We start from the raw sequence: 22,950 nt of genomic DNA, 5'->3' as shown, positions 1-22,950 counted from the left end.
ATAATTTCCTGGGTTAGACAACAAAGATATGTTTACTTTTGCCAAGACTTAGTTTTAGTCACTGAAGTGGTGCTGTCATGATACAGAACATATTATCCAAAGTGTACCCCTTTGGCATATCGCTTACCTGTTCCTCTTGGCAGAGCATTGGCTCTACCATCCCTCTGTGAAGTACAAAATAAATGAATTTTCACAGATGGTCATTCCTGCTAAGCATCCCCTCTCTTGCATGTCTGCATTTCATTTGGAGAGGATGAACTGTTTCGGGTGTTACTGAAAATGCTGATGTGCCGTTTGTGAGATTCAAAATTATACTGTAAGCATCTATTATTTCTTAATTTGTAGAACTAGCTATTCATATCCTATTAGGCTATGTTTGCTGGAAGAGGGTGGAGGAAATCAGGTAAACAACAACAACACAACACCCCGAAACCCCACCAAAACAAAAAAAAAGAGTACTTTTTTTGTCTTAAACTAGTAACTTACTAGGCAAAGCAGTACCAATAGACTGGCTGTATGGAACATGGGGTTCATTTTCTGACATTGGCAACTATGACTGTAGTTACTGACAATCTGCTCTTTTAATTTATTTCAAGCAGACCTACAAGAACAATCGAATCACAGACCTGTTGGTAAGTAGTTTTGTAGCTGTGATGAATGTATGTATTTCATATCTAGGAAATGGATTTTACTTCTGAATATTGCTTCTTCTGCCACTGCTAGTGAAATAACTGTAGTGCGTGTAAATAGCTGCAGGGAGGGAGACTTCTGTGTATTTTTATAGTCCTTTATAATGCCTGCATGCCCTTTCAGTAGTAAACTGTGGTGAGGGCACCAGTATTTTTAGTGACTCGGTGGGGCGTCTACAACTTCTCATCTGTTTCAGTTTACTGTTTCAAATTCCTGTGGCCACGACCTTAGCCAGTGTGTTACTCCATTACTTTGAATACTTCAACAGTTGGAGATAGTGGTATTAGGATGATGTGATAAAAAAGCTTGGTACTCTGTCTGCTAAGGGTATGCTGCCCGGCGAGCTCAGCTCTTCCTATGCACAGTGTGTAGGTGCTTTGATCCTGAGCTGAGGCTCATAAAGATAGATGGATAGCATATGTGTGTTGTGTTATGACGAATAGTTGCTGGGGTTTTTCAATCACATTCTTAAATTTGCGTGGTAGACTTGACTGTGGTCAGGCATGTTGTCTTGTCGATGCTAAACGAGGTGGAAAGGCTGCTGGCCTCTCCCAAAATTTTACCGCTCTTTCAGGTTCATCAGTGTGAGAGGGAGTGTAAGTGCTCCCCAGTCCTGATTCACCTTTTCTAAGTTAATTAGAAGGCTTGTACTTTTAAAAATGTTTTTCAATGACGGTATGCCACTGTCACTCAGTCTCTGCTGTTTAAAATAGTTTACACTGTTCAAGACCTTGGAGGTTTTCCAGCTGCAAAAATGTTAAAAACATCTTGTTTGAAGGAGGTGAAATGTCAGACGTTGAGGCTACGGACAGAGATTCTCTTCTGGATCTAGCTGTGTGGGCGTACTGACTCTGAAGCAGGTTTGGGGCATAGATGCGATCTCATTTGCCACCGGAGCTGTGGGACAATAATTCCTATTGGAGAGGAGAAGTAACAAACCAGAGAGGAAATGCCTTGCTTTGAATAAGTGCCTTTCTGTAGTGTGCAATTTTTGGATAAAAATCAGGCTAGTGGTCTCTAAAGCATTTCTGTCAATGTGACTTTTTTCCCTTTTCATTGCTGCTTTGTTTACTTATGACAGAATTACTTCTGACTGTATTAAAATCAATGTGAATGTATCTCAAAGTATATCAGTAGACTTCCCTCCGAATTTTGTAAATTTCTAGTATCTCTGTATAATTGTTTTTAACCAGAGCAACAGTGAAAAGAAATGTTAACAAACTTTTTTACTTCTGACCTCTAAGAGTTTCCACCTAAATGTACTGTGTTTTAGAGAGACGGGACATGGGAGATGAAGATGTGAAAATGGTCTTTTGTGTGTGGTGGCTTTTTGTTTGTTTTTTAAGAAGGATAAGAAAATTTGAGTTTTTTGGGAAAGCATACTGGCCGTAGCTTTCGCAACTTGACATAAGAATTTCCATGTTTATTAAATTTCTTCTTGCATGGAGGAATTCAGTAGTAGTCTGTGCTTTCAGAAAAATGAAAGAAATGGGAGATAGCCCTAGTGACTCACTTCTTGACAGATTATCCAGTCTGAGATGCATCACAGTTCAGATATGTTGACTGTCAGATCATGCTGAAATGGTTTTTTTGGTTTTTTTGGATGAGAAGAGAGTTGAGCTGTATTGTTGACGTAGGATGACTTCTAAAATCATATAAAATATTGTGCCTGAAGTGAGATTGGATACTATTTTCACTTTAGAAGAAATTAAATTTAAAGGTATTGAACCCATGGAATATATAAGCATGCTGTGGTTTTGTTTTTCCTTTGTCTTTGCAGCAACAGACAAGGTAGCTCTGTTAATAGGAAATATGAGCTACTGGAATCACCCCCAGCTCAAGGCTCCGATGGTAGATGTCTATGAATTGACCAATTTGCTAAGACAGCTGGATTTCAAAGTTGTTTCTTTGCTGGATCTTACTGAGTCCGAGATGCGAAATGCAGTGGATGAATTTTTACTTCTCCTGGACAAAGGAGTATATGGTAAGAACATGTGATACCCCTTCTGAAGTAGGTCAATTTTATGATGTTTCAAGTACACAAACATCTGGTATGTACCTCTGCCAGCTCACTATATATGTGATAGCAAAACAAACTTTATGGTAAATAGCATGTAGGTAGAATGGGAAAAGTAAGTTAAAAACACCCACCAGCATATCCTTTGACTTTGGTTAAAATGTTGTTGTTTCTTTATTCTTAGAACGGATAAAATGTTTGAACTTTTTTCTTTAACCGCACCTCAAACTGCAATGCACTTTTTTGTTTGATAGCACTGATGTGTTTGTCTGCTAAAAGCTGCTGCATCTGTATAGCATCTTTGACAACATGCTCTGCAGAAGATGCACATTTGTACTAAGAAGTCATTAGTACTAGTTTGTAGTAGTCTTTTAGCAAGAGCAAGAATAGTCTGTTGTGTCACCTGTATTAGTGTATTAATGGAAACGAGAGTACGAGACTACTTGAAAACTGTAACTGCAGTATACACGTAGTCTTGGGCAGCAGTCCTCGCTGCTTTTAGGAGACCTCTTAAACACCTTCTTCGTAAACTTCTATTCTGCTGTCCTCCTCCCTTCCCCGTGCCTGCAAGTTAATGATTTGGTTAGGGCTGGCCAATCCCTTGGCATACTTAGACTGCTAGGTTACATTTCTGTGGGGAGGTGGGGAACAGCCCTAAGTAAGCATGGAATATGTTCTGGGCTTGCTGGTGGGACCCTTCCATTCATCCCCTGTCTTTCTACTGGATGTCTGCAGAATGCTCTTTCCTTCTGGATTTCCGTCCTTCTGGCGCTCGTTGGGAGGGGCTGCTCTGCTCTCTCAGTCCTCGCTCGCCAGCTCTGTAAAGAACAGAGGAAGAGGGGTGCTTGTCTTTGCCTTGACAGTGAGCTGCACTCTGATACCAGGTGTGTTGGGTGGGGAGGGCAGGAGAGTGGGACTTGGTAGCAAAGCATCTCTCTCATGAAGATGTTACAGACTAAAATATGCAGTACAGAAATAAGAGAAAAACATCGTGCTTTAGAGTTAGGGGGTAACACTTAACGGATTGGATGCAATCTTTTTTGCCCTCTTCTTTTTTGCCAAGTTTTCAGGTTAAGTAGAAATCCTGATTTTGAATTGCTGGTTCCTTTCAGTTATTGTGATACTGGCCTGGCAAGCACAGAGTTTTTCATAATGTCCTTGACAGGGAGTGAGAGTTGTGCAAACCTGGATTTCTCCTTCAAAAAGCAAATGGAAAAGATGTTTGTTTATGTAAAATGAAAATGTAGTTCTCTTAAGTTATGTCTATGCACTTTAAAGAAGTAAAATAAAACAGAGAAGAATTCACATTGTTCTTTGCAGAATATACTTTGCATAAGGAAAGGCATTAACCGAGAACTCAGTGAGCTATTGACTTCAGGTTCTGACTTTCTGCAGTTAATAATAAAGGACTTTTTACTGAGTTGAATACTAAGATTCCTGTTTGGGCACAACTCACGTACAACTATTGTTTCACAGCTCTGTGGAAAGTCTGAATATAAAGTATAAAATTTATTCTTTCTATGTGTCTTTGCACGTTAGATGGAAAGCTTAATAGTGGGTATGCTGCTTAAGCAGGCAGCAGCCCTCTTTTTTTTTTTTTCCTTTTTCTTAAACTCTTGAGACTTAAAAATAACACCCCATAAAAATCCAAGACTCTCACCTCTAAATTGCAGCATCACTTTAATGATTGTACTGCAGCATCTCATCAATATTGGTTTAAGTTATAAGAGGACAAATTAAGCAAAGTATGCATACCGGAAGATGTGTTCAACACATTTCTCTTTTTTTCTGGAAGTTTTTGTTATTTGAGTCACACATCCATTTATAAGATACCTGTAATAGAGTATTAATAAGAATTTTAAGCTCTCCTCCACATACTGCACGTGAGGTGCCTTCTGCTGGGATAATGACTAACCAATTGGGTCTGGTTTAGATTTATAATCTAAAATAAAATTACTGTACAGATGGAGAACAGGCATTGTAATCTTATTTACTGACTCTTTGTTATTACTTGCTACTTGTTATTATTGCTACTACTGATATGCATTGACTCTTAGATGATTACTCATATATTGGGATTCCTTGTCTTGCATAAACTTGATTCTGAGGGACAAAGCACAAGACAGAACTGGTGGCTGTGCTAGCTGGGGGAGGGCACGGTGGGATTGATGCACAGAACAAAAACCTTCATGTCTTGCATGGAAAAGGCCTAGAATGACCTGGCTTGGAGCGTAAGAAAAGTTCTTCTGTGGGCTTTGAGGAGTTTGCTGCTGATTGCCACTATTTTTGTCATTTTTCTAAAAGCTAAGATTGCATAAACGACTCCAGAAATGATTTAGAACAGAAACCAAAAAGTTCTGCCAGTTGTCCTACTTAAATAGCAGAATTCCTGTAGTAACGCCTACCCAAGAAAACATTATTTGATTCTTTTTTGGAACACAAGGTCACATTATTTCTTAGTATGACTTTTTTAATGGTGTGTTACCTGATGCTCTGTCTGTGCAGAACTGGCTGATCTGACATTTGGGCATTTATGTCAGAGCCAAAACTTGCATGACATGAAGACTAATTATGGCAGTAAAGTTTAGTAGACTTTGTGATAGCAGTTTTCTTTTTTTGTTCCCTGGGAAATAGATGTGCTTATACATTTGAGTGAGCTTTTAGATTCTTGCACCTTCTCAATTTTTTTTCTGTAATTGTTGGCATGAATTTAGAAAATAAAACACTGAAAGGCTGTAGTGAGTTTCTCGCCAGCACCATATGAAAGCTCTCATAGGCACATTTTTGCAGTTGTATTTTTCCAGTTGATATTTCTGAAAGGTAAGCGGAACATTCTTTCAGTAGTGTTTGGCAATAGCTACTTCAATTTAAATGGTTACTTTGTTCTTTCTCGATAGTGGCTATTAATGGCTTAAAGCATATAAAAGATGCTGTTAGTGCACAAATAGATAATGATTTATTGCATTTTTAGTGGGCATAGCTCCAAATAGAAGAGGCATCGTGGCTACTTCTGTTTAGTCCTTGTTACACATATTCATGATGCCTAATACGACATTGTGTAATTCTTGCTTACTGCCAGGAAAGTGGCATTTCAGATGGTGTTCTTTAAGAGCAGGAGTAGTATACAAAGTGATGATGATTGTCTCCTCTAATGTCTTGGTTTATGTTGTTCTAAATGGAGGCTGCAATTAATATGGTATTCCACAAAGGGTAAAAGCATAGACCCATATGTTTTAAAGGCTAAAAATAGTTAGGCTGCTTTCTTTTTAAAAAAAAAAAAGAGGGAGAGAGAGAGGGGCAGATATCACTTAAATGCTGACGTCTATGAGGAACTTGAGCCTACTTAAAATTGTTGTGTCAAAGTGTCTAATGAGGCCCTCCAAACATGTTTACTTACTCTGGGTATGCAGAGATTTATTTCTGATCTTGAGCTCAACATATTAACTGTTGCAGGTACAGCATAGCACAGTCATATGCCAAGGTTATAAAAGAAATGTAGTTGTTATTTCTGAAATATTTCTATTCATTGAGGAAATACTCTGATAAATCATGCTTTACATTAAAGAGACTTGTTTCCTTCAGTCAGTCCAATTACATATCTAACATACGGTCAGATATATATAATCTCAAATATAACCTTCATCCAGGTCCAGATCCAAACTCTGTGGAAATCAAATTTAACAGTTTTCTTTTAACTTAGGACCTGACACGGAGTCATGCACTTGGCGCTTAACTTCGTTTTTAACTCTCTTGAAACTACCCGGTCTCAGGTAACTATTGGAATCTTATAAATAGCCCAATAGTACCTTTATTTGTTTAGGTTTTTAATCATACACTTTAAATTCTGTGCCCTTTAGAAATCTAACCTTTAACTGAATAAAGCTGTTGTCATTTTCCAAGACTCTGACAGATGAATAACCATTAGGCTCTTTGTTGAGGTGAAGCCTTGCATCCTAGAGTTTACCTTGTATGCACTTGCTGGCTGCTTATCTTGGCTGTGCATGTTTCCCATAAAAAGAAATTGAGCACTGTTGATTGAATGGAGCAGTTTGCAAGGTCTTGGCATAGTTGTTAATGACTTGAGAGCTTGCAAGTAAAAGAGCACTGAAGGCTTAGTTTGAAGGGCTATAGTTGTATCTTGGTATTCCTTTACAAAAAGTGCAGGGCTGTGTGAGAGAAGTATTTTCATTTGTTGTAGCTATTTGTAATGAAAAGGTAAAAATATCTAGCATACCTACCTACGCAAGCTGATTTAAATGTGGGTCATTTTAGTATGTTAGGGTAAGGCTTGTTTTGTTTTTTCTGAATATTCAAATTTTGTAGTGACATAAATTTCACAGCTATTTTTAGTAAGAATAATGACATAAGATGACCATATCTCCAGTTAGCGTAAAGTGTCATATCTCTGTTGACTTTTACTCAGCTGCAGCACTATGTACTAAGTGAAGATCTGACCCATAGCCTGCTTTGTATAGATAAATAAAAATTCTTTTTGGAAGATGGAACTTGCCATAGATAAGCAAAACCAGAACTGGGAACAGACAATAGGAAAATTCCATTCAATCATACAAGCTTCTGGTTACTGCATTTTATGGCAGTGGAGATTATTAATGCTAAAATCATCTCATCTTACTGCAGATTGATATGACTTTAATATTTGACATTTTTATTCGTATAAGTAAAATCTAAGCCCTAGGTTGCAGTTCCCTTTTTCAGGGTTAAGAAAAGCTTTTTTTCATTCCATTGTAAGTTTTCTTTATGCAAAACTATTGCATGTTTTATTGAAGATTTTAAATCTTAAAATATTGTAGACAAAATATTGTTGTGTATTGACACGAGGGAGATGATTGTAGGATAATCTTTTGTGTCTAGGTAAGCATGCAAAGAATTTGTTTGTTTAGTAGACCCACAAGAGTCATGAATCTGTAAAGAGATGTAAATGCAATCAACTAAAAATGAGTTATTGGTAGTTTGGTAATGGGAGTGTGCTCTGGAGTCCTACCAAACATGATCACGGAATAATCTTCCCCCCTTCGCCCCCCCAAAAATGTAAAAATATTTCTTATCCCTCCCTATAAAAAAGACAAAAACAAATGGAGAAACTGACTGTACAGAGGAAACAGCAAAACTAAAAACTTGCAAAATGTTCTCATAGTGCAAGCAAGGTTTTTCTCTGATTTTTTTTCTAGTTAAAGTACTTTTAAGAATTGCCAATGACTAATGGTAAGTAAAAAAAAAAAAAATCCATTCAAACTCTTCAGTGCTACTTTTTTTCTATCTATAAGATCTGCACTGACCCGTGCTACTCAAAGCTTTGTAATTGCACATGTGGAGAAGATGTTTTATAGTTGGCACATTTCCTTGTTCATATCTGTGAGTTATATGTCATACATAACAGATTATTTCTGTTAGAGGTCATAATTCTACTTAAAGCGTTTTAAGAGTATTTAACTTTGTGTGTTTGATGCAAATACCTAATTGTTTCTATTGCATGAGTGATTTTTTTTTTTAATTTGTTGTCTGTGTATTGTGCAGCTGATGTTAACATAGTTCACCCTGCCCCGCCTCCCCTTCCTTCCTGTATTAACAAAGGCATATCGATATTAAAAAAACTGCTTGGAGTAGCTTGAATCATCTTAAGCTCCCACAGACACGTAGTGTGAACATAGTGCATGAAGGTTTTGACCATGCTAAAATTTATGGAAATGTTCCAATGTACTCTTGAGCTGTGTTTTCAGTCACATGTATTTTGAACTCTTAGGTTTGTTATACTATGCTGGCCATGGCTACGAAAACTATGGAAACAGTTTCATGGTTCCTGTTGATGCTCCAAATCCCTACCGATCTGCAAACTGTCTGTGTGTGCAGAATATCCTCAAACTAATGCAGGAAAAAGAGACAGGACTTAATGTATTCCTACTGGATATGTGTCGGAAAAGGTATAATCTCATCATTCATGAATAGTGAGAACTGACATTAGATGTTTGAGGGATGTTTTTACTTCATGATAGAGGGAGAGGGTATAATTACTGTAGTTTTGGGAACCAACTGTGAAGTTCAGTTTATTCACTGAAGCAACAGATTAAAACTGAGCCTATTTTAAAAATGAACAAATAAAACTGAACAGCCACTTTGAGAGAATAGGAAGGGATCTTGAGAGAAAGCTGGACTTCACACTGAGAGACATCTTTAGTCTAGGCTGAGAATTCACTGTACTTGAAAGTTCATGGTTCTGAGAATTCACAGCCTGCATCTGAGTGCTTTTAAAGTCAATGGGATTCATTCATAGACTTATTTTGCCCTTGGCCTTGGATGGAAATGTGAAGCTGGTGATTAGACTTTCTGTTTCCATGGGCAGATACTTGCCTCTTGATTTGAATGACATTCATTTCTTCTTTTTTTGTTGTTGTTTAAAAATTATAAAGCGTCAGTCTTATTAGATAAAAGTGAAATTAGGCATCTTAAAGAAGAAAAATTACCCTTTCCCCTTGCATCATTAACCATCATCATTACAGGGAGGAAAGAGAATCCGTATGATCAAAGGCATGTTAATTTGACAGAAGGGCGAAGTGAAGTGCTTATTTTAGAACTCTTCAGAGGCATGGATTTTGTGGACGTTTTTATGCTAGGGATGTTGTATCTTTATTTAGAGCTTAAAAATCAACTGGTTTGTCGGATTTTTCTGAACAAAGTACTCTTTTCTTTCAGTGTTAAGAGACGACTATGCCTGATTAAACTTGCACTTGAAATCAGCTCTTCAGTCAGCACTTCTGAAAATTGGTCTCTAAGGAATGTTTCATAATAGAAAATTGCTAGTGCTGTAGTGTTTGTAGAGCCTCTAAACTTCACTGCTAATGAAATGCCAGTGACCCAATTCAGCTTCACAATCTGCTGTCCAAATAGGAAATACTGCTACATAAGCCTCATGTTAACTATGCAGAAACCATGTTTTGAAGAAGAAAAAAAAAAAAAATCCATACAGTTTTTTGTTATAACCTAAAATGACTAGTTATCAGAAATCATTTTTGAAGAGATTGTTGCCAAACTCTGTACTGGTTAATATAGCATGCTCTCATCTGGGTAGTGCGTGATATCTGACTGTGTCTTTACATTGTCTTCAATACATTGACTTCAATGTTGACTATGCTGATTTTTGTCTTTTAGCAGTCAGGATTCGTTCTAGAATTGTAGGAGAGAAAAAAATTACTGTTTCTGAACTATGCTGTTTTGGTATTTTGAACAACTGTAGAGTTTGTTACCATTATTAGTTCTCAAATTATTATTTTACTTTTTTGTGTTTCCATTTATTGCAGAAATGAATATGATGACACAATTCTTATCTTAGATGCTCTGAAGGTTACGGCCAACATTGTTTTTGGATATGCAACGTAAGGAAATTTTTCTCCTGCTATGCCATAGAGGTTTTGAAGCCAGAAGTGACCACTGAGATTGTATAGCTAATCTTTCCTGAAAAATACTAACTGTGGCATTAAAGGACCAGTAATTTATATCCATATCTGTGTCCTTATACTATCTTTTTTACGTCGTTCTTTGAATCGTTCCATAGTCTGACTGTGGAGATGCATAATGATTCCCAGTATTTAACATTCCCATTCAGATACAGGGTAACTCCAGTGAGAGAACTGCATTCAGCAACCAGAAACTGCTGGACAGTGTTCCTGATCTTTTTCTAATGGTTACTTGTGGGAGTGCTCTACTCCTCTAAGTATTATTTATTAGAGATGAAAAAAATGCAGAGAAGAAAAAAGCAAATTTTGCCCTCAGACCCCTCTTTGTGCTGATGGGGAAGGGGGAGTTAGGTCCTCTGTGTTCCTAACGATACTTACTGCACTGTGAGCTTGTACAGAAGGTCAAGTACTGTGGAACAGTTGATGAACTATAACCTACGTGCTGTACCCTCTTTGGTCATGTGTGTCCTCTGTTAATGCAAGTTAAATTTCTAGAAAAAAATGTGTTAAAAATATAAATGGATGAATTATTGGAGGAGTAGCATATAGATTGGCCCCTGTGCTTCTTATTCTAGGTGTAAAGAATAAAGTTACAACTGCAACTGAAACTATTGGAAGAGGTTACTTAAGCAGAAAGCTAAATAACTTCTCTCTATCGGTTTTCAAATCAAGTGCAAAAGCTGTTGAATAGAAGTAGTCAAAAGCTTTAATGAAGTCGTCTATGAGAAATTTAAGCTCCTCATATAAACAGTTTGACATCAGCTCTGGTCTGTGGCTTGATTGTAAGTGAAATCTTCCCAGAATGAGTTGCTTGCAAAAGAACATGAAGAGCAGGTTGGCCTTTGACGCCTGGTTTTCAAATTGTAGGTTTTCTTTCCCCCATTCCCAATATACCTTTACTCCTTTTGTCCTCATGTTGATCTTAATCATGCAGATGTTTCAGTGTTTTTATCTTATCTGATATTGGTGATCTCATAGGTGCCAAGGAGCAGAAGCTTTTGAAATTCAGCAGTCGGGGCTGGCCAATGGAATCTTCATGAAGTTCTTGAAGGACCGTTTGTTAGAAGACAAGAAGATTACTGTACTGCTTGATGAGGTTGCAGAAGGTAAACTCCAGCTTACTGCACTAACAGTCTTCTCAGCCTGCATTATTAGAAACTTCTTTGCTTAAATGTCGTTCTTCTCGTGGTGAATGTGTTACACTACTTTAAGCTCTTTCTTGTTGCATTTTGTTAAAATAGCAGCTTTTATCAAGAAGCAGGTGCTACTGGGCAGCACATTAACAAAGATCGTGATACTATGAAGGGATTTGAGCTTCTTTAATAGCGATCAATTTTATACTCTCCTTTTTAGTGAACCTTATTTGTGTTGAGTGTCTTTCTGCACGGAGCTTTGAATTGTCCATCCACAGAAATTACTCTTCTGTCTTGTGGCGTCAGCTGCTAGTGGTAGTCCAGTCATTTCCCCGTTCGTTTAAACAATTAACTGCCTCCTACCTACCTCAAAGAGTGCTAGAGTGATGATAATTATTTGCTCTCTATCAAAGGGTATAAGTGCACTATAAAGGGCAATCCACTGTTTTAATATCCTGGTTCAGTAATTGTCTTTTATAATTGATGGGAAAAGTGCTAAAGTGAAAACTGCTGAGGGAAAATGTATTGCTTCTGTGCAAACATCTGCTGAAAACATAGAAGAACAGATATGGCCATTAACAAAGAGCTGTCTGTATAAGATTCTGTTATTTGTAGGTAATGTACGTAATCAGCAAAGTTCTGCTGTGGTTTCCAGTGTACTTGGTGCAACTGCAGGTGTCAGAATTGTGCTCAGTCTGTCCTTTGACAAGGATCCAAAAAAGCAGAAAAAAAATCCAAGAGGATCGTGAATGCATGGTAAAGTTCTGCTGTCAACAGGTCAGACTGTTGAAAATGAAATGCAAAGATTAAACCGACAGAGCTTCTGTCAGTGCTCTACTGAGGAAAGGGAAGAGATCATTGATTGGCTAGCTGAAATATGAGCATGGAATTTATGTCAAATTGATAGCAATAGGAATCCAGCATACCCCCAGGATGTAAATTGAAATGTGATGGTTCTTCGTTACCATTTGCTTGTTTGTCTGGTATATATTCTCACATATATTCTCTGTCTTTTTGCTTATAGTTGGTGTGCTGCTTGACTAGATCCCATAAAACAAACTTACCATTCTGTATTTTCAGTCTTATCTGTTAAACTTTCCATGAAGTTTCTGTGAAAAGTTAAACAAAATTTCAGAACATCTCAGAATTATCCTGAAGAAATAGGATCTGTAGATGGTAAAACTAAAATGATTATTCCAAAGCCTACGGCTGAAGTTGATTTCCCAACACCCCCTCCATGGGGCGATGTTGCCAGGTGCAGTCAAGCAAAGTGCTTTTTGCATTAAGATTTGTATTTTTTATTTGCTTATGGTACTACCCAATTTTGCCATTATCTAAATACAAAGGAGGAATTTGAGGACTTGCTGTCCTCTCATTTGCAGCTAGCTGTAGCTATGTTTCCTGAAAGCCTGGCAGAAGCTCTGATAAAGTTCCTCCTGCTGGATGCTCACCAGCTGCTCTATTTAGGCCCAAATTCATTAAGCCATCATTCCTGAAACTCTGTTTTGAAGCAGGCCCCAATATCTTCCCTTTCCTTCATCTTTCTTGCCTTCTGGGACGTTCTGACTTACTGTTTTGTGAAAAGAGAACCCTGTAATCCACTTATCCTAGCATCAATACTGTATCTGTAGTATATGTATATACTACGTCTTTAGTTTTTATCCCGCATTCTCCCATTGTCAGCCTGTTCAAGGCAGGAGTAGGAGTAGAACAGACACCCGCTTGTATGCTGCAATGGTCTTTCAACTTCAATCAATCTTTCAACTTGCATGAGTTTACAAATTTTATAATGAACAAACACCCAAAAATATTCTCACCCTCTTCCTCCCCTCATCCTTTTTGTCATTGCTTTTGGGTGTTAAGTGGGTTAGTATTCTCTGAGATGTCACTCTCCTCTTCCCCCCACCTTCGTGGTTCCCCATAAGAACACGTCACAATTCTGCCAGCACCCATTTTCCCTACAGTTCCCCAAATGTCCCGTAAAATATGACCGACTCTTACTGCTTCGTCTGTACTGCCAGGTAAATGTCACATGTTGTAGATGTTCTGATGTGTGACCTGTTACTTATCTCATTCTTGAACTCAGAATGGAGAGAAAGATTGATTTGTCAGGCAACATGAGAACCATTGTTGTCAGCATTACCAGATATTGGGTGTTAGTGAGGACATTGGTGCACTTGTGACACTTGAAGATGTTCCAAAGGAGTGTTCACGTTAAAAGTGTTCCATGTAAATAGCCTTCGTTTTTTTATGAACTCGTAAATGGAAATTTTCCAGGATTTTTTTTAATTCACTTTGAGGCCATAGGTTTTGACTTTCTGCATGCAGCAAAACTATCTGAAAATGTCACCTTTAAATGTAATTGAACTAAACATAGGGAGACCCTAATAAATTGGAGTAAATTTGAATCGCAGGCTGGTTAAAGTCGGAGAGGACCTGTGGAGATTGTCAAGTCCAACCCTGTTGCTCAAAGCAGAGTAAACTAGAGCCGGTTGCTTAGGACCTTGTCCATGTGAGTTTTGAATGTCTCCAAGGATGGAGACTCCACACTCTCCCTGCACGACCTGTCTCAGTGTTTGATCACCCTTAGAGTAAAAAGTTGTTTCTTATGGTTAAGTGGAATTTTCTCTATTCCAGTTTGCATCTGCTTCCTCTTGTACTGTCACCGGTCTTGACTGAGAAGAGCCTGGCTCTGTCTATTTTACTTTTCCTCGTCAAGTATTTATACATACTGATAAGAAGTCCCCTGAGCCATGTTCTCTCCAGTCTAAACAGTCTCAGCTCTCTCAGCATCTTCTCATACAAAAGATGCTCCAGTTCTCTCATACTTCTCTCATATGAGAGGTGTTCCAGGCCCCTCATCTCTGTGACCCTTCACTGCACTCTCCAGTAGGTACATGTCATTCTTGTACTGGTGAGCCCAGCACTGGACCCAGCACTCCAGATGTGGCCTCACCAGTGCTGACCAGAGAGGAAGGATCACCTCCCTTGGCCTGCTGGAAACGCTATTCCTGTCATCCAGGTCATTAGCGATGGTGTTAAATAAACAGTATTGGCCCCTTTATCGACCCCTAAAATACTCCACTTGCCTCCAATTCTTTAGAAATCCCCTCCAATGGTTTTATTCACATTCTTCAAATTAGTCACTTTAATTAGGACTTACTGAATCAGAGCTGTGATATTGCTTGAACTGGTTTTGAAAAACCTGTAAGCATGTTGACCAGGACACACGCAAAACCCTCGGGATTCTCTGCAGGCATCTGGCATGCTGTTTTAGCCTTAAGTGAATGAATAGCTGAGCAATGAATACTTCTGAAACGACAGGTTTTTATGGAAGTGCTGATACTGGCATAACCATAGCAACCAGACCACATTGCAGCGATGTACCTAATTCAGTTCGAATTTCAGCAGCATTGATTTTGAAAGAAACTATATGCATCTTGTTTTTAGATATGGGCAAGTGTCACCTTACCAAAGGCAAGCAAGCTTTGGAGATCCGCAGCAGTTTGTCTGAGAAAAGGGCATTAACTGATCCCATTCAACAAACCATATCTTCTGCAGAGTCTCTGGCACGGAACCTACAGTGGGCCAAAGCTCATGGTATAGTACAGTCTACTTTTAGAAGATCCTACTGGCACGATGGGAAAAATAAGGGGATGTCCTTCCTTAATAATCTCTAGTCTGTGGGTTGTGATATTGAACGGAAATGGAAGAAATTCAAGTTCATAGCTGAATTTTCATTGGTATGTTCAGATCTTGGAAGTTTTTGTGTTGGGGTTTACCTCTACATGAGATTATAATGAACAAGGTGACATGCAGAACTCATCCTGAGTAAGTATATTTTAAGACCACTCAAAAACTGTAGGGGAGACTTGTATGATGTCTACCTCCTGGGATAATCTCCCAGTAATCTGTTTGTGTCTAACAATGACACTTTTAAGACATCATTAATCTCATTCTAAAGTCGTCACCTAAAATAGCCGGGTGAACTGTATGGTAAAAGCGCATGATGAAAAGGAGTTTTTAATGTATACAACTAAGAAAACTAAAATAAGGGTGAGATCAGTTCCAGGCTTTCTAGACTTCTTTTAAGAAGGGCAGTGGGGTTTAAGACCTTTCTATCTTTTTCACCTAAATATGTTGGAGAACATTTTAAAATTTCTTTGAGAGATTGGGCAGAGGGTCAGGGGTGGCATTTTTAAGACAACTAGTCATGTAGGCAGACTCTTTCACACGTGTAAATTTTTATTTGTGGAATCAAGCCCTTAATTCTTGGTTGTTAAATGATTGACATGCAAAACAAAAGTTGTAAAGATATAATGTTATCTTATGGTTTATTTGTTTTAAGCCATGTATAGAAGAGAATGTGTTTGGAATTTGGGAAGAGAATAACCTTTATATTTGTATAAAGGTATGTCTATGATAATGTTAAATAATCCACTTCCAGTGGGAGTAGAAAAATCCATACAAAGCATATAGACACAGAATGATGTCATTGACCCTTGAGCACTTTCAGGTACATTCCTATGGATTGAGAAAGATCCAAAACATAAAGAAGAAAAATGCTGCGGGCTAGGCTTTGTGAATATGTGCATAGGCTGTGAGAGGAAAAAAATTAACCTGAAACTTGTTCTGCTGTCAAATTCAAAAGTTCTTCTAATGCTATGGCTGTGTCTCCTGTATATTGGATATATACCATATTAACCTTACTGGTTTGATTACAGAAACGTAAACCAATTATTGGGTCAGTAAGCTATATCCGAGTTACAGTAAATGTTGCCTTGCTAGTTGCCCAGAGATTGGAAAGAAACCTGCGAAGCAGGAGCTGAGTCAGCGCGCTCTGGCAGTGTCTGCCAGTTACCGTGTGATACCGGCGAACACTGTTGCTGCCTGGTTAGCTTCTGAGCTGGTTTGCTTCAGCGTGGATATGCAAGTGATAGGCAGCGGGAGGGCAGAAAGAAAAGGTCTTTTAAAACTTTTGTATTTAAAAACAAAATAAAAAAATAGAAAATACATATGCTAAGTTTTATTTAGAATGTAATGATGTGTTATTTATTTGCAGAGCTTCCAGAAAGTATGTATCTTGAATTCAGATGCGGTGTTCAGATTCAGTTGGGGTTTGCAGCCGAGTTTTCCAATGTCATGATAATCTACACGCGAATAGTAAAGAAGCCCCCTGAAATAGTAGTTTGCAGAGCCTACGTTACAGACTTTGCACTCGTAAGTGCTTCCTGTTGATGTCTCAGTGATCTCCCTCCACTGAAATTGCAAACTGTCTGGTCTGTCCATGTCGAACTGCATCTTTTGTAATAAAATGGGTCTAAACTGTTGAAATAAGTGCTTACATGTGTGTGTCTCTTTTTTAATGCATATTTTTAATATATATAAAAATACATTAAAATTAATTTGGGGTCATCTTTTTCAAAGTCTCCTTTGTTTTTCAATGTCTAATATCAAGTATTTGTTGTATTTAATTAAAGAAGTTAAATGTCAGTAGCTCCTATGTGAGCTGAGGACACATCTGCCTTGCAGGACAAGGTTTCTTAGACTTTAGTTTTACAGTTCTTTGCACTTGGGTGGTCCTGTCCAGTTCCATTGATATTACTCAGCTGATCACAGTAAGTGAAGGATACGAGTAAAACGGAAAGCTCCTTGAGGCAAAAAACCCTTCTTTTCTGGTGTTTGTGGAAGAGGACATGGGGCAGAAAACCTTCTTAGATAGAACAAACAGGAGACTTCTGATACTTTATGAATAAAATATTTGAGTTAATGTGCATAATAAATACATGTATTTTTAGCCCACAGAATTAGTGTTGTAGTACTGTACTTCATAGTAGAAGTTACGTAAAAAAGAGCAACCCTGAAGCGAGAGGGTAACCTACTCAAATGTAACCCCTTGTGCCTGTGACTAACAGTGATTTCAGCAGTTTTTGCAAGTAATCCAAGATTGATGTTTTCCTTCTTTTTAAGAAGAAGAAAATGCTGACTTTATAAAAACAAATACTGCTAACTATTTTATGATCTACAAATTCCGTACCTTAATTTAAGTTTTCTTTTTTTTCTTGCAACAGGACCTGGATGTGGATCCTAAAGAGGCCAATAAAGGAACTCCTGAGGAAACCGGAAGCTATTTGGTATCAAAGGACCTTCCCAAACACTGTCTCTACACCAGGCTAAGTTCACTGCAAAAACTAAGGGTTAATATATATTATTCCTCACAAGTTTGTTCAGATAATTTAGATTAACCATGTTGCTTTGCAGTTCTGTTGAGGTAGCTGTATATTGTCTGCCTAATAAGCAACATGTTCCTTGGAGGGAAAAAATGGCCAATAGCACAATTTAGTGACTTTAGTTTCTTAGCTGAAAAATAAAAGCCAGGGAAGCAATGCATATGCCATCTGATACCATCGTGCAAGGCACTTTGTATTTTCTAGGCCCGTACTGAACTTTGACAAGATGATTATTTTTGTGAAGATCAGCTATTGCACACTGTGGGGATGTTCCTATGCCCTGTAGTACAAGAAAAACATGACCTGAAGCAGAGCTGCATCTTACAAAGTCGTTAGTAGGAGGTGAAAATTATGTATCATCATCAAAAGTTACGTATCGTCTCCTTCCAGTCCGACCTGTGCTCTTGGGCATGCGGTTTTTGAAAGGTTCTCACTTCAACATAAGTTGAAGGCACTGTTAAGTTTATCTCTGTATCTTTGTGTCATGAACATTTGTGCTGGACATCACTTGGTATCTCTTCTTCAGTGCTTTTGGCAGCTAGTGTAATATAAGTGCTTCTAGAAGTAAAGACTATCAGGTGAGCAGTAAACAAGTCTTGCCTAATATGTGTCTTTAGCTCCTAAAAAGGTTAGTCTCCTTCTCCAGCAGACTATGCCTCTTTAAGTGTTTCCTATGTAGTTTATTTGGGGAAGAAGTGTAACATTTTTTTTCTTTTTTTTTTTTCCCCGCCCTCCTCTCTTTCCTCTTTTGCAGGAACAGTTGATTTTCACTGTTTGCTTGCACTATGAGTATCCAGGAATAGAAGATACAATGGATGAAAGAAAGGAAGTTAATGTTGGGAAGCCCCTTATTGCTAAATTAGGCCTTCATCATGGATTCAAAAATAACAACTGTCTCCAGACCTGTTGCATGGCTAATAATCCTTTTCATAATCAAATACAATCAAGTCCAGTGGCAACTAAATACTACGTCCCTAGTCATTGCCAGCCAAATTCCTGTCCAGGTGTTTACCATCCAAACCGTATTTTCTCAGACAGCATCAGACAACCAGAGGCGTGTTCTTGCAATGGGACTTCAAGGATATTAGCTTCAAGACATGAAGTACGGAATTACTCACCCCCTGTGGAAAAGAGTAATGTACCAGTAGAAACCACTGATGATACTGTTGATCTGGAATTCCTTCTCTCTGACAACCTCAGATTCTCTAAACAGCAGTAGCTGTGATGTGTTCAGAATAGACCACAGTATCATCCTTGAATAAGGAACCTTCCACTCTGCTTATCTGTCTCCTGGAGTTTGGGGCTTCAGGACAAAGGATTGGAGAACCTAGAGGTGGTACTGGGAACGAGGTTGTGATGAAAATTTTTCAGATCCAAAGAGACAAAACTGAACTGATAGATTTAGGAATGAAAAAGGCTTTTTTTTTTTCCTTCTCCTACCGTTTGACATTTGATTCAGGGAAAAACCTGAACTCCTCAGAGTTTCCTATTCCATTCTCTGGCAGTCAGGCAGCTAACGAACAGAGGCAATCATGCATTTCTGCGAGGAAGCTGCCAATCTCTGTTAGGGGATGAATGCATAAAAGCCTGGCTGTGGTTTCAGAGTTTCTCTTGAGATAGTAAAGCCTTGGATCTTCCCAGCTGCTTCTCCAGTACCAGCTGGAGTTGTAAGATTTACTGTAAATGTATGTTTCGTAAATCTAATGTTTTCAGAGGGGAATTGCTTATCCTATACAAAAACAAGATAAACATGTATAGCTGTCAGAGGAAAAAATGTTGACAGAATTAAGGAGGAAAATTAATTTCCATGTCCTCTATGATTTAACATGATTTTTAAAAATCCATTAGCCCCAAAATGATAAATACACCTTTCTCTCTTCCATCTTTCAGTTTCAGTTGTTCAATATCCAGGGGTTTCTTTTTACATACTGCATTAAAATAAGGTTTTATGTGTTTATATATGTTGTAACAGCCTCCTATTGAGTATATAAAATGACACATAACATAAATGAACTGGGCAAAGAGGGACCTTTTACAGAAGTGAAGATACCGTGTTTTAACATTCCAGTGTTAAGAATATGTTTCCTTCAAGCCTCAGTTTCTTTCCTTCCTCCTGTATGTATTAGGATCAGTCACTGACATTCCAGTCCCTTGGATGTAGCTAGTAATCAGCTTTGCCCGTGTTCTCCTCTGTCATGGTCAGTTGTCCAATGTCTGGCAGCAAGTGACAGATGGATGAAGAGCTGTGCAAGGAAGACAAAACCTGAACTGAGCTAGTAAACTAACATTACCGCTTTTTTTTGTTTTGTTGGTTTTTTGGTTTTGTAAGAGAACTAGTTTATAAATCATCAGAGGGAGCAAAGTCACAGATTCGTACTGTGGTGGATTGTTCTTATGATAAACTTTCTCTTATGTTACACACTTAGGACTTTTACTGATCTGATTCTGGAAAGCTGTCTTTTCATGTTCTGCAAGAACACTAAATGGAAACGTGAGGAAAAAGTGCCTGTTCATAGCAAGCAAAGTATTGTTAGCAAGCAAATTGTATAGTTAGTCAGGCAGTAAGACATGCTGAAGGCTAAAAATGAATGGGTGAGATGAGTGAAAACTCTGGGGTTCTTCAAAGGTCCCGGGATGGTGTTCCTGGACACCAGCCGTTGCTTTTCTGTGGTGATTTTAAAAAACAAACAAACAAAAAACCCTACTCAGTTGTTTTCCAGGCCAAATGAATTTATATTCATTCAAATAAAAACTAATCTGCAAATGAGCTTGAGTTTCTGACTTTCTCCTTTGGAGGGTATTAAATAGTGAAATATTTATTGATGAATGGGATGTACCTGTGCATTAATTATTCTGTGTAATTGACTTATAAATGAAAAATTATAGTTTGAGACATGGTCTAGTACTGTAATATTTAGCTGATACTTTGTCACAGTTTTCTAATTTGTATAAAAGCTTTTTCTGTTTCTTACTGTGTAATAAACTGTTGTCCACAAAACGATATATCTGTGCATACGTAGTTGCTATACTCTTCTACTCCTCCCAGTTTAAAAACCCTCAAACTGTGTTAAAACAATGCGTATAATAAAAGAGTTTCCTTAACAAAAAGGAAGGGGAAATCTGAATCATGAGCTTCAGCTCAAGTTAACATATCTGCCCCCTGGGCCTGTACAGGTTTCTCAAACTATGACCTTAAAAGATTTTTTTTTGCAAGTTTATGTGCCTTCTAGCTTCTGATATCCCAACTGTACTGCTGGCTAAACCTAAATGATCCTTCTCCATCACTTCACAAAGGTATCCAAATGAGTTGCAGTAATATTTGGACAATTTCCTTGAGAAATGTGGATAGAGAAAGAAGCCAATTATTAAACCTTAAAAGTTGTCCAGGGAAAGGCCGGGGAGCTCGCTGACTGTATTTGCTTGTCTGTTTGCAGGCGCGCTCCTTCGTGGCACGGGAAGGGCTTGCAGGAGCAGCAGTGCTGATGTGCGAGTAGTGTCCCTGGCGTGGTCTCAAGCCAGCTGCGGGCAGTCAGCTGGTGCCTGGCGGTGGGACAGCTGGTCGGCGCGCGGGGAGCTTCTTGCTACTAGAGAGCTCCAACGCGCGTCGATTAGTTCTCAGGTTTAGTACGTGCTCCGATGGCACGCAGTCCTTGTCAGCCTAGGTAGGAACTGGTTAACTTTGAGGATCTATACCTAAGATGCTTGCACTGTAGCTCTATTTGAACATGGTGAAGAGAACATCACAGAACTGTAGAGATTGGAGAGGGACCTGTGCAAATCGTCTGACAAAACTCTACCTGTGGCAGTAGGGCCTGTGGAGGAAAACTGCCGTTCTGAGTCCTACTTAGAAAGGGAGTGGGGATGGAAAGGCATTTTCTTACTGTATCACTGCCTTTAGGAGCTGCTTTGACTGTTTTAATCATTGATGTTAAGGGTGAAATATTCCGGTTCTTAAGGACAAGCTGCAAGACACATACTTTCCTTTGGCCCATATCCAGTAAAGCACTTTAAAAGTGCAGCATGCATAAATTAAGCCAACATTTAAATCCCTGTGAAATCAGTGGGATTAAAATACATGACTAAACCTAGGCATTTGTTAAAGCTCTCTGTGGCTTGTGATGCCCTTTCTGAACTGAAGCCTTGGGGTTTTTTCCCTGAAGTGCAATTGTTTGGGGATAATACTTATTTTTTACTTGAAGTATCTGCGAGGGTAAGTTACTTACGTGTTTGTTATTTGGTTTTGGATGTTGAATAGGTTTGGAAGAAAGGTTTTAAGGTGATCCAGATAAGCTCAGGCTTCTCTGGCAAAGGAAGAGTTCATATGCTTCAGAAAGGCCAATACACTTCTTCCATTTTCCCTCCCTACACTGCAGTAAGGTGGAGTAATTTAAACGCAAGAAGCTGTTAATGCAGCATTAAACTTCTGAGAGTGATCCTATTTCTAGCGAGCGATAGGAATAGAGGAGTGTGAGAGGCTTATAAAGAAAGAGTTCTCCAAAGTTAATGGTTTGGGATTCATTTGGTCCTTGGTCTGCGTTTTGAATTTCACATCCTTGGCCTTTGCTGACTATGCTGGCCATGCTCTTCGCCGATCTATAGAAGTCAGTGCTGGGATTTAACACGGCACCAGCTGCCAGTGGCTTTGGGTAAGCATCCTCTTGTGTCGTTCTGCGTCGTGGCAACCCGCCAAAGGAGATCCGTACCGTTATAAGCAGTAAGACATTTGTGTTGTCCTATATGAGCATCTTTCTCTGCTAGTCCACTTCGTTTTCTGTCTTCTCCACTTTGTCCAAGTTCTGTAGGGCAGAAGATTTCTCTCTTGAGGTGTTTCTTGAATAGCACTCTAAAATCATAATGCTGTTGGTAGGTTTAGTAGGAAGGATTTTACAGGTCTGCATATAAGTCTGTCCTAGTGCACCGTTCACCATTTGTCACACACTGTGAGAACGTCAGAACAGCTATTACATCGTGAAGGCATCAAGTGGTCAGAATATCATTTTGGAACTCAGGTTGACCCTGGCTAGAAATATTAACTGCAGTAATTCTCTGACCTGATTTTTGGCACAGCTAGGATCTGAAACCTTCTTGCGGTAGAGACGATCAGCTGGTGTTCCTGGATTGCACCATTTGACACCAGAGGTCACGGAAACCAGTGAACTTTGTACCTAATATTGAGATTGTGGGAAGACAATAGCCAAATACCATGGGTAAAGTTTTATCCTCAGTTTAGTTCACGTAGTGCATTGACCTAATGGAGTTTTTCGAGTTTTCTTTGCCCAGTATGAGACATTGTTATTTCTCTCAAAATGCAACTATTTGAACAGCAGGAGGTATTTGAATAGTTCCATCTTTTGACTTGCTCAAGTCATTTCCTCTTGCAGTCCAATCAAAGCACTGTTGATACCGGATTG

The 22,950-nt window shown here is 38.7% G+C and overlaps 1 protein-coding gene across 3 annotated transcripts in view; it reads left to right on the top strand.

Annotated features, from left to right (window-relative positions):
• The window catches only part of LOC142074910 (mucosa-associated lymphoid tissue lymphoma translocation protein 1-like), a 36,792-nt gene extending 16,250 nt beyond the window's left edge, over positions 1 to 20,542 (top strand). For 2 of the 3 annotated variants that reach the window (XM_075135880.1, XM_075135879.1), the window contains 9 exons: positions 600 to 632; positions 2,471 to 2,674; positions 8,469 to 8,646; positions 10,021 to 10,095; positions 11,155 to 11,282; positions 14,760 to 14,909; positions 16,372 to 16,529; positions 17,381 to 17,506; positions 18,294 to 20,542. In XM_075135880.1, coding sequence (XP_074991981.1) covers positions 600 to 632; positions 2,471 to 2,674; positions 8,469 to 8,646; positions 10,021 to 10,095; positions 11,155 to 11,282; positions 14,760 to 14,909; positions 16,372 to 16,529; positions 17,381 to 17,506; positions 18,294 to 18,758 — 1,517 coding nt within the window. In that variant the 3' untranslated portion in view covers positions 18,759 to 20,542. Of the gene's footprint in view, positions 1 to 596; positions 633 to 2,470; positions 2,675 to 8,468; positions 8,647 to 10,020; positions 10,096 to 11,154; positions 11,283 to 14,759; positions 14,910 to 16,371; positions 16,530 to 17,380; positions 17,507 to 18,293 lie in introns of all 3 variants that reach the window. The other variant, XM_075135878.1, reaches the window with a different exon arrangement.
• Positions 20,543 to 22,950: the final 2,408 nt, after the last annotated feature.

Source organism: Calonectris borealis, chromosome W (genome assembly GCF_964195595.1).
Source record: "Calonectris borealis chromosome W, bCalBor7.hap1.2, whole genome shotgun sequence".
Lineage (NCBI taxonomy): Eukaryota > Metazoa > Chordata > Aves > Procellariiformes > Procellariidae > Calonectris > Calonectris borealis.
Note: the sequence above shows the minus strand (reverse complement) of the source record. Positions and strands in the feature narration are given on the sequence as shown.